Source organism: Vanessa tameamea, chromosome 15 (assembly GCF_037043105.1).
Source record: "Vanessa tameamea isolate UH-Manoa-2023 chromosome 15, ilVanTame1 primary haplotype, whole genome shotgun sequence".
Lineage (NCBI taxonomy): Eukaryota > Metazoa > Arthropoda > Insecta > Lepidoptera > Nymphalidae > Vanessa > Vanessa tameamea.
The window spans coordinates 8,429,357-8,441,346 of record NC_087323.1 but is presented as its reverse complement, the minus strand read 5'-3'; the positions used below and the strand labels follow the sequence as shown (position 1 = coordinate 8,441,346).

The 11,990-nt window shown below is 30.7% G+C and overlaps 2 protein-coding genes across 2 annotated transcripts; one reads left to right on the top strand and one right to left on the bottom strand.

The window, feature by feature from the left end:
* Positions 1 to 3,632: 3,632 nt before the first annotated feature.
* Positions 3,633 to 6,649, top strand: LOC113399656 (uncharacterized). The gene is made up of 4 exons (XM_026638835.2): positions 3,633 to 3,970; positions 4,739 to 4,859; positions 5,977 to 6,157; positions 6,484 to 6,649. The coding sequence occupies exons 1-4, from the start codon at positions 3,653 to 3,655 to the stop codon at positions 6,590 to 6,592; spliced, it is 729 nt and encodes a 242-aa protein (XP_026494620.1). The 5' UTR covers positions 3,633 to 3,652; the 3' UTR covers positions 6,593 to 6,649.
* A 503-nt stretch (positions 6,650 to 7,152) lies between these two features.
* Positions 7,153 to 11,756, bottom strand: LOC113399657 (multiple coagulation factor deficiency protein 2 homolog). The gene is made up of 5 exons (XM_026638836.2): positions 11,628 to 11,756; positions 8,489 to 8,645; positions 8,241 to 8,376; positions 7,458 to 7,548; positions 7,153 to 7,298 (listed from the first exon to the last, which is right to left on the bottom strand). Exons 1-5 carry the CDS (start codon positions 11,638 to 11,640, stop codon positions 7,159 to 7,161), a joined length of 537 nt encoding a protein of 178 aa, XP_026494621.2. The 5' UTR covers positions 11,641 to 11,756; the 3' UTR covers positions 7,153 to 7,158.
* Positions 11,757 to 11,990: the final 234 nt, after the last annotated feature.

Genomic DNA, 11,990 nt, shown 5'->3' with positions numbered 1-11,990 from the left:
CTAGCGGTACGTTACGGAACCAATTTATAAAGTTCAAATAATAGTCCAGTCACTTAAAAATGTCTATAACATTTGAAAATGGAATTGAAATAAACCGAGAATGCTGATTTTTGTATATGTTGCAGGAGTGGCTCACAAAAATTTAATCTGAAATGGTCGATCTCGATTTCCTGTGCGTTCGCCGCCATCTTGAAAAAAGGGTTGAATTTCGTTTTTTATGCCATTACTCGGTTGTGAGTCGTAATACGAAAATTATGATAAGATACTTTTTAGTGCTTAATTAACGCTCTACAATTTAGATCTTTTACATTTTTACCCACAATTGATGTACATTGAGATATCGAGCGCGAACGTTTCTAAGCAAAATATAAAAAAATCAGCTCTCTCGATTAATTGACATTTCTCGGTCTGTTTTTTGTATGTACTTACATCATGAATTTATGTGCAGGATAAGAAGCCAATTGACTTAAAATATTCGAATATATTGGATCTTATTCATGGTATAAAAGCATAAAAGTTTAAAAACGGTTTAAAAACAGTTTGTTTTTCGAAATGCGTTACACATTATTGTTCATAATTTTCGACTAAGTGTAATTTCTGATTATTACGAAAGGTTTTGGTGTAGGCTCAAGTAATTCATCCATAAATAATAATTAATTTAAAGATGATTGAGAAATTTAGACATGTCATAAGCGTTTAGTTATAAGGTAGTATATGAAATAATCAAACGGAACCAAAATAAAATAAACCAGTCTCACCCAAATATATTTTGCATTTACTCTGTGTGCTAGTAACTGCTGTATAGATTGTAACGTCAGTGATATTTCTTAAACTATAATTTTCAACATCTATTATTTTCAGTTCGCTTAAAAACTTGTACCGATACGAATCTTTTAATATTCTTTATTTCTCAAAGAATCTCGTGTCGGCGAAATTCCAAGTTCAAGAAACGCATATAATTTTTTATCGTACATGTATTTTATTTTCTTTGACTCAAATTAAATGTTTTACAATTTGATAATTTGTAAAACAATATTAAAGTACTAAAACTGTTGACTGGTTTACAGCAATATTGTATTTATATGGCCGTTGCGGAGATAAAAAGCAGAGCCGAAATCACATTGAATTAAAATGTTACAAAGATTGACACAATTCCATAGCTTATAATCTTTAATTAAGGATTAACCCATTTTTCTTATTATTTGATAGGAACATAAAACGATTATATCTAGTCAATTATCAGAACCAATTAAATATTTTAATTTATAGATAAACTCGGATCATAATATACTCGATCATAATTTCATTTCGAAAATAGAACATACAATAAAAAAAAAACTTTGCTACAGTGGAATACATCGCGTCATAGGCAAGAGCGTTAGTACCGGAACAATGCATTTATTTTAGGGAAGTAGAACAAGCATTATTATAATAATAATAATCATAACAATATGACATAACGTGCCACTTGCTCGCCAGAGTATGTCTAAGCGTTTATTGTTTTAACCCATTCAGTGCGGCGTACATGATCGTCGTACCTAATTTAATTTAGATGCGGAAAATGCCGATCGTAAATAATTATCTAGTAGTTGTCTCATATGTTCTTGCTATTTACCAAAAACGCATGTTACTATAACAAGTAAGAAGTTTAATTGTGATTTTTCATAATTTAAGATTAAATTAATCCAAACTCATAGCAGCACACTGAATACGCAGATCAGCGAATTATTTTATGTTCACGAGTATGATATATCTGTAGATAGAAGTTAGATAAGTTTTGTTAGGTACAATATTGTAAACAAGAAAAAGGAAATCATAACCAATTTTTGAAAAAAAAAAATATTCAATTTTTTTATAACAATAGACAAGTTATTTAAAACATAGCATGCTGAGCCATATCATTTCTTAATAATATTATTAAAAATTGTTTTGCAATGGAATCATTTGGAACGATTTTTATAAAATTTGGTACCTCTCTTAGGTATCTATTCCACAGCACATCTTTTTATTTATTTTGAGTTGATACGGTATTGTTATAGTTTAATTTATTTACTCCTAGAATAGTGTGATCATATTCACAATCAACCAAGAGTAAAATTGTCTCTTTATGTCAATTTGTCACAATAACCTTACTTTCACTCAATGAAAGGGATATTGTACTTCTAAGATTTCCAATAGTTGAATATCTGACTTGTACCCTTGTAATACTAGGTTCCAACTGCGGCTTCGCCCGCGTAAAAGAGAAAGGAGTAGGGAGCAGGTGTTAGGTATATTTTCCGAGATAAAAAGTATTGTATGTATGTGATATTCTAGACAAAAATCTACCTCTGTCCCAAATTTCATTCGGATCCGTTCAGTCGTTCGGGCGTGATTGAGTTATATTCGTCCATTCATAAAAACTTTCACATTTATAATATTAGTAAGATTTAGCGTTTTCATGTTCGTTAATTTGAATTAAAATATTTCTATGACAATAATATACTCAATAAGTATATTATGTTTAAGTAAATAAATTTAAAATTTGACTTTTTTTCTTGGTGTTCGTATGTTATAGTTCCATTGTATTAACTTTTTTTATAATTATATTAAGTATAGGTTAAGGTGACTATTCACAATCAGGACCCATTTTCTCCTCTGTCCTCCCAGAATAAAACAAATAAACATATAATATACGTATATAAAAATTCTACTATTTGGTGTGCTCACAATATTCTATAACTCATAACGTGCTCATAACTTTCTATTCACACCTACACAAACGACAATCTTATTTTGAAAACCATCAATATGAACTTAAAAAAAAACGCAACACAAAATAATAACGTACAAAAAATATTAATTCATCTTTAATTAAAACTTAATGTGGCATCAAATCAAATTATACGTCATTATATATCTGGGTAACTGTGTATTCGTATACTTAGTACTGATACAGATTAAAGATACTTTATTGCACACTAAGACAAAAACAAGGAATAAAAAAAGATGGTACAGATTTTTCCACAGTGGCTGGCCATTGGCTAAAAAAGGTTCTTCCAAACCATCAATTATGTAACGGACATGACATTGTATAAATATTGCATAATGGTTCAGAACTGTAGAATTCATATCAAAGAAATTTAATATTATGTCATAGCATTATTACCAAAATAACTTTGCTATTACAAGAAACTATGACGGACAAGATCGACATGTCGTCATTAGTGCCTTCCTATAATAATGAGCTTATATATAATTAATTAAATCCTATATAATATTTTAAGGAGTAACTGCAGCGTCAATATTCTCTAACATGTGAAACAAATTACTAAAAAAACGTTGACAATCAAGAAAACTAAAGAATAGGCTTTTAAATCACTATTAATAGACTAGTCTGGTCTATTCAGTTAAGAAAGACTTTGACTAATTCTTAAAACATATCTAATAATCTTATAGAGCAAACATCATATTGAAATATTTCATAGAATTTTTCTTACGATAAAAAGAACTACCTCTTAAGCGCAACAACAATAGGTCCATTAAGGGATGTCATCGTGCGTGCAATAAACAAAAGAGAGTTGGAAGAGATAAAATAGCGAAATACAAAGACCGACGCAAAATGCACAAGAACGCTACCTGTTTCCTTACAGTTGTCTTCCGTCGGCCTCCCAAAATGGTTGCTATCTACTTACTACTGCTGATCCCTATTGCCGCTTCCACGGAACATTCCGGAGCTTACTCATCGCCGCAATATGCGAAGAAGATGTATCCAAAGAACTACGATTCGAGCGCCTTTTTGCCCAAAGAGACTGCATCAAATTTCAAGAGTCAAAGCGCAGCCGATAGATACGACATTGATGCTAACGATACATCCAATTACGCAAGATCTTCGTTCCTTGATACGGCTGGAAACTTCCTAAGCGGGACCGGAGGTCAAGTTGTGTCAAGCCTGGCTAAGGACTTCATTGCCAGATCCACGGGGAGTAGCCAGGTTGGTTTTGACTGCATGTCGCAGGTTCGTATCGCACTTAAAATTTCAAATTGCACGCATTCCAATGACGCTTGACAGAGATAAAATTCAACAAAACTATAAAGGTGAGTCATTAAAAATTTAATGGTATCTTTTTCGAAGTACTGTATGAATCATTCTTAAAAGTAAATAAATTATACTGCTCTAAGAAAGAAGATTTGTTTGAGTAAGTAAGACAGATTGTTTACTACCAACACAAATAGGTATCTGCCAAATTATTTTTTTAATTTGTGAACAAACTATAACAGGAAATAAGACGGTTTTTTTAACTTTTTTATTCATAATATTGGTAAAAATATTATTAAAGTATAAAAAATTATGGTACAGAACTCTTTGAGCTATTTATTATGTATAATTAAACAAAAAATGCTAGATTGCTGAATTTTCATGAACTTCATTTGTGTGTTTAGTGCTTGGTGGTAAAAATAAAGGAACACGGCGTGTATCATATGAAATTTCAGATATATAAGGGTGTTCCATAGTAGAATAAGCTCGATACCTACTCTTAACGAGAAACGTCGCTTGCCCAGCAGTGGGACACTTACAGGCTCATACTTTACTTTGTCATTGAAATGTATTTTTACCAATTTAAAAAAAAATAGTAATATCTGCTATGACTAATGACAATGCGATGAACGACTTTGAATTTAGAGAAAAATCTTCTAGTATAAATCTTGTAATAAAATAGTCTTAATATGTTTTCAATTCGTTAAATCCATTCATTTTTAGGTTCTTAGTCTGAACCTAACTAACCTGGTGATACTGATCGTGCTCAAAGCATTGATACTAGCGGCTGGTTTCTTCGGAGCCGGTGCTTGGAAAGGAAATCATTATGGAAGAAGCTTGGACGGTAATTATTAACCGTTAATTTATTGTTAAAATTGGTTATTTTGATTTTAATTATTTTTATATTTTTTGTTCTCGATTTTTGAAGAAGAGTTTCGTGATATATTTATACGATTCGATATAGTTTAAATATCAGTTTATCGTTAAGTGAGGATTATAAAGAGGAAGGAAGAAGAAATTTGCTATATTTAAAAAAATAATTATTAGATCATGAAAACATAATTTCACAAAATTTGCCGTTTTTTTAATTACTCTCACATAATGGCTTAATGAAGGGGAAATACCGCAAAACGGTAGTACATCGCTTCTCGAAACACTGCATCTGCCAACGCGTGACACCTTGAAATCTCAACATTTTTCTTTCCCATTCGTAACAATTTGTGACTGCAATTTGAGAACTATTTCGTTACAACTCGTTCCATTTTCCTTCAAACTATTGTGACTACTGTTTTTTTTTTCACTAATGGTCACTGAGGGTACTTACAGTAAATCCAATAGCTCGTGATGCGTTTGTCATGTCCATCGGGTATCCTAAATGTAATCCTATTTAAGAAGGATTATCTGCCCGTCAGCGGTCTTTACCACCTAAATGACCAACTGCTTTAAAATAAGAATAATGAATAATAACTAAAAGCTGTGCACGATACAATAAAAACCTCTACATATTTAAATACGTAGAGGTTTACCGACATACTTTTATTTCTATGATAATATCTGTAACACGTAATATGTGTGTTTCAAACTATTTTCTTTGTTTATTATAGTATTTGTAGGTAAAAAGGGTAGGATTTAGTGTTCTCAATTAAAACAAATGAAAATTGTTGTAGAAAACAAAATGTTTGAAGTATATAATTTTCATTCATGTGTTTTCTTCATCATAGTCAAATTTCAGGCGGTGGGCGAACATTAGTAACTTTTATTTTACTATAACAAGCATTTGTTTTAGTATCTTGCATTCAATTAAAATCCCATAATGTGATAATGATTGACGACATCATTTTATCTCATTTTCAATATGATATATTGAAAATAGGATGAAAATCTGGTTTTGCAGATAATTAATATATGAAATTCTTAATATTATTGAAGTTGTTATTATGTTTTTTATTAATTTTGCATAGAAAACAAAAATGCCAACTATCTAACTGAAGATGAAATTATGTTGTACCTGAGCTACCTCACCGGACAACAGAGCCAGGATTACGGCTGTCTCTACCGCTTATCTTGTCAGAAGCCACATCAAGCAGCGCTCTACGCTTCTGGCGCCGAACTGTTGTTGCAGGGAACTAAATTGTTTCAAGGGTATATATGTTTGGACGTAGAACTATTAACATTAAGAATTCACACACATTAGTCATACATCTTTATCAATGGTACACAACTATAGTAATAAGTATCAACTTTCATATAGCAAATAGTATTTCTATGGGCTACCTAAGTTTGTAACTCCAATAAGTAATGTATAAAATTATTATTTGTGTAATATATTCTATACCGAGGGCAAAATATTTTTTTTCTTTGGTATCCTGCTATATAGTTTTTTATTGTTGTAATGAATACCATTATAGTTAAAAAATATATATATATTTTTAAAATTACTTTAATTCATTTCGTTTTATATATTACAGTAACAGCATCGACCTGGAGCCCTACGAGGACATTTCGAACGGAATTAAAGAGGCTGCAACATGGGGCGAACGCGGGCTGCCTTGTCAGACGCGCTACCAGTGCGCATAGCACTATTTTATAGCTTTAGATCTGCAAAAAATTTTAATCTCTGAAAATGAATTTTATTTTAAGAATCCTTAAATACGTCAAGTGTATGTTTCAAATATAGTCATATATTAAATTGTCGCTATATCCTTGAACTTTATTTTCAATGCCAACGAATAATTCATATAAATGAATAAATATAAATAATTAAAATAATATTTTCGATGTTGATACGATGATGATCTCCATTTGATTTAGTTTGAATAAAAATCGGCATTTACTTAATTTGTTCCGTTTTATTTCGTCGAGCTAAAAAATCTCAAAATTAATTAATGACGACTTTCAGGGTATTAAAACAGATTGCTATTATTGTATACCGTCTCATAGTACGCCCATGTCATATATACTAAAAATATTCAATATTTTCCCCTTAGTTAAATGTCAAAAGTCGTATTTTCCGTGCCTTGATGAATCTCTTCTATGATTTGCATTTATGTTTTCTCTTTGCACCTTCATGTGCTAATTATCAGGCAGTATCACAATGCTAAATTTTAGGAATTCTGATGACTGAATGCATTCTACTTACAAAGTTAAGACTGCGAGTTCCCAGATACTATAACTCTTGGAGTTCTGTCAGCTGAACTGTTTTGACGAGCCGCACGATACTCTAAGTATGAAATATATCCATCCCTGTCGCCGTCATCTGATTCCAACGTCTTATCTACAAGAGCTGTAAAACAATATATTGTTCAAAAACATATACATACATATATACGTATATATTCAAAGACATTTTATATTACTTATGCTTTCGAATGCAGTTCTTAATTGAATTAATTCTTCTATTTTAATTCATATTTTAATTACTTAAAATAAGACATTTACGAACCAATGTAGATATTAATCTTATTCGATTCCGGTTCTATAGAGTCATCATTGTCAGTATCGGGAGCTTCATGTTCTAATGTATGATATACTGCCTAAAAATATAAATATAATAATTGTAAAATAATAAAATAAATCTTTTTAATTTGTTGAGTGTTGGAGATATAATCGTGGAACAACTAATAAAGCCTAAAATTGACGAATTAATTTCTCTCATATGTATATTCATTAATATACCGTATTACAATGTAGTGGAATAAATACATCATTCAACACATGTATTGATCCTAAACAACAGAAGAGAACTAGATCCAGCAGCTGGATATTTACTCAGTATTACTGTACCGTACTGAGGTTATGAAACAAGTTATATAATATGTATACAAGAATATATCATAACAGCCACAATAAAATACACAGCAGTAGTATTCTCGAAAATTCTACTTTTCTCATCAAGGAGGTGGCATATACATCGTATAACAATCTCGTTCGATAATATAATATATGCTAGTACTATTTATTTTATGTAGACTGTCAAAGTTATACCGACTTAAATTTGATTATTGACTGTCTATTAGCTTGTATGAACTCATTCAATTCTTGTTCTGGGGTATTTCTATTTATATTATTTATATCAGGACTTACCATCCAAAAGGTTGAACTTTAATTCAAGACTATTTCTCAACATATTTGAATATGTGAATATTTGAATACCTTAGCTTGTCATGTTATTTATTTACAGTTAAACCTTTCTTTGATATGCTTCTAATATTTATAATCCCGTTACCTTTAACATTTCCAATCCATCCAGCTTAGAATTTCGATCATAATCGTGAGCTGAAAAATAATGAAATTCTAATTCTTCCGGTGACATCTTGGCTAAGGCTTCTGGAGTTAACACCATATTATCTTCCTCTAGATGTCTGAAACAAATAACATAAATCATTACACGAGACACTTTAGATATGATTAACAAATACATAATTCATTATAATAATTTGTTTTTATTTACAAAATAAATGAAATTACTATTACTTAGTATCGTGTAACAGTTGCGAGTCCCTAGTGAGTGACTCCGAAGATTTCGGCTTGTAGTGGTGGTGCTTCTGTTCCACTGGTAGTTGGCCGTGCGGGTGATGCGGTCCCCGACGCATGGAAGATGCTAGCCCATTTAACATCAATATGAGAAACGCTGAAATTATAGTGTTTTTTTTTTTTAAATAATTCTTCTATTTCGGGCTCTTTCGGTTTCGGCAGAATCCTGAACCCTTATCATGATGATGGCGATAAAAAATTATATATGATAGCAATAAGAATACTATGCTGTCTGTACTTGTAGACCATTAGACCATTTCCTGTCTTAAGGTTGCGTGAAAAACATCGCTCTTCCATATATTTTGTTATATTTGTATTCAATGTAAATATTTACTTGGGATGCAATGAAGTACATTATTCCGAAATTAATACTATATTACAAGCTGGTTATAATATTTGGTTGCAATTAATTTTACGTGAAATATTTAATTTCCCAAGTAGATGTCTTTGGTAATCACATAATCAGTAATCATAATTAATATCCTCAATCAATATTATATATAAAATAAATCCTTGTTAATATACGATTACGATAAACATACAAAAACTAACGCCACACGTCCTCAATTAATTTGACAATTGATAAATAAATTGACAAAGCAACATTCAAGATCGGAGCTTATACCTGTATAATTGAGGGGCACTGTTACGGAGTATAAAGGGTAGGGGTGATGGACAGATGGGACCCACCCCCCTGGGGCCTCAGTCCACGGGGTAGAATACATCCCGCGGAGATGCAATATTCACACCTCATTTCACAAGTACCCCGGCTATTACATTTGTCAGCGTCCAGAAAATGAAGCAAAAAATCTATGATTTATTTGATATTTATTACTTTCTGCTACCATTTTCTTTGGCGTAGTGATTATCTATTAATAAAGTTGTTAAAGCGTTTATTATAAACAGATAGCATAATAACAAGCCACTGGATAAATTATTTTGTATCATTTTTGAAAATATCAAAAGAAAAACCGTCTATTTTTAATTTTTGTCTGACCGTTCCTTTTATCATCATATATTCAATAGCGAGATTTTAAAAGATGGCAGGGAATGAAAAAATTACACTGTACATCACACAAGAGTCGACGTTGAATCTCAATAAAAATCTCATAAGCCTACCCAATCCTCGTCAACAGAGTCGTTGTTTTTTTGAGTGTGTCAAATTAAGTAAGAAATAAATAAATAATTAGACAATTACAAACAAGGCTTACACTATGTATTGTATGTTTTAATCAATTCTGTAATAACAATAATTTAATTTAAGTTATTTTTGAATTGATATCATTGATATTAAATAAGAGGGTACTTTGACTTTTCTGTTCATTAGTGTGAGTCACGTGATTTGAAGTGAGGCTTATATAAGTGATAGAAGCTCGGTACATACGACTTTTTACTTTTCACTTTGATCCTGGACCAGCAAGTTGCTGCTAACATTTAAGGTACGATATAATTTTGTGATATAGTATAATTGTTATTGCTTGTTAAATTATTGATGAATATATATATGAATTGTGTTTTTGCAATTATCAATATACAAAGTTAGTATTATATATACAAAGTTAGTATAATTGTATTTAACTAACATGTCTGTATTTTTGGATATTGAAAAAGAGTAACTACTGAGTTTCTTGCCGGCTCTTCTGGGTAGAATATACATTCCGAACCGGTGGTAGCTTTACTTTAAATAGTTTGTAAAATTACGATTCAAAAGTGCTTGTAAAAGCCTACTTGAATAAAGTACATTTTGATTAAGGTAATTGGTTTTATTGTAATTATTAATTGATACAATATTAAGATTACTACAGCTATTATAATGGCTAAATAAATATTTGTGTTTCATATATATAATCTTTTATTGTCTTATAACCTTAAAATATAATAAAATAATAAAAAAATAGAAATTATTCTTAAAATATCCTGGCATAATGTATTAAGTCTCTATAAAAAATCTAACAAGTGCATTAACTACTGAATAAGCATAAAACGATATAAATCAGTTCTATAATATTTCTGTAAATTCAGTAAACAACAAACAGGTGTCTTAAGAGTACCCTTTCAAAAAATATATTACAATTTACTTTCAATACATCGAATGAATAATTTATTTTCGTCCCCTCGACCAAATTGAACAGTTGTTCTGCAGAAAGACGAGACTGGTCTTTAATCGGACCCTACTTTATTATAGAGTATAGTGTATAAAATGAAGCCGTAATGGAGGACAAATTATGCGCTCGCGGTGACAAGTGCGCTCCGTATGTCACGGTGTCCGTCACAAGCGTTGACATTCGACACACACGGCTATGAAGAACTACGAATAAAAATGTTTAATAGAATTATTCATAAGACTAATTTAAAAACAACGATAAAGAATCTAGATAGTTCTTAACACAAGGATTCTCTTTTGTATAAGATATCTATTGGAATAAATTAAATTTGTGTCGAATTTATATCGTTGTGAATAAAGGATATTATAAGGAAAATAATTAATCATTAAGCAAATAAATACGTCTATGTAAATGGTAACATTTTTGTGATTTCTGAATATGATACCAACCTATATAAATATTTCATGATACCTTGATACCAACCTAAATAAAAATAAACATTTTAATTTTAATCAGTGCAATAGTTGAAAAATGTTTCTCTTTGTAAACGTTCGTGTGTCTCGCACATAAAAGTCGGCCGCCAGCCCACCATATTATCACTCGATAACACCCTAATCCTATGCGATTACAATGCATACTATACTCGGATCACGAATTCCTTTATTCGTCACAAAGCTCTGGTTACATTTCGCACATAGAGCGAGAAATAGTCACTATTCGCATTTTAATTAACAGAAATATTTATTTAAAATTTTATTGATAGATGTATAATTGTTATATCGAGTATTTCAGGCACATGTATCGTTATTAACAAAACAGTTGCAAGGTAAATATAAATGAGCTCAGTTTAACTACAATACTTGAAAAATACTAGATTTTTTAAAGGAAATATAATATTGTACAAAAACCTTGTAAATTTTCTAAAGCTCAGTTTTAATTATTATGGGTTTTAAATTAATAGACGTATTTCTTACCTTCAGTTCTCATTTCTTTCACATTACTAGGGGCCTTCGTTTATTTTCGATAACAAATAATATTTCTTCAACGTTGACCCCTTTTCAATAACAGTGCGTCTGTCAAATGCCACTGGAAATCAATGTTACGGCGCAAGCGCAGACAATTGAATTTAAAATGTACTTTGATACCTTAGCATAAAGTATAAATTAGATTGAAGAGTTCTTTAATTTTCAGCGCATGACTTTCAGCCGTCTTTTACTCACATCTAACGTGATGTTCTCTCCTCTCAATAGATGGCATTACCAATACCTAAAATAATTGAATATCAAACAATTTGTAGAACACTGCGCTTTACTTTTTATGATTTATTCCTAAAATAT

Bases quoted from the DNA above. Each gene is read 5' to 3' on its own strand.
- LOC113399656 (XM_026638835.2), top strand. From the start codon at position 3,653: ATGGTTGCTATCTACTTACTACTGCTGATCCCTATTGCCGCTTCCACG. The intron at 3,971-4,738 runs GTTGGTTTTGAC...ATTCATTTTTAG, and splicing joins GATCCACGGGGAGTAGCCAG to GTTCTTAGTCTGAACCTAAC. The intron at 4,860-5,976 runs GTAATTATTAAC...AATTTTGCATAG, and splicing joins TTATGGAAGAAGCTTGGACG to AAAACAAAAATGCCAACTAT.
- LOC113399657 (XM_026638836.2), bottom strand. The intron at 7,549-8,240 runs GTAACGGGATTA...TTATATTTTTAG, and splicing joins ATGGATTGGAAATGTTAAAG to GCAGTATATCATACATTAGA. The intron at 7,299-7,457 runs GTTCGTAAATGT...ATTGTTTTACAG, and splicing joins TAAGATTAATATCTACATTG to CTCTTGTAGATAAGACGTTG.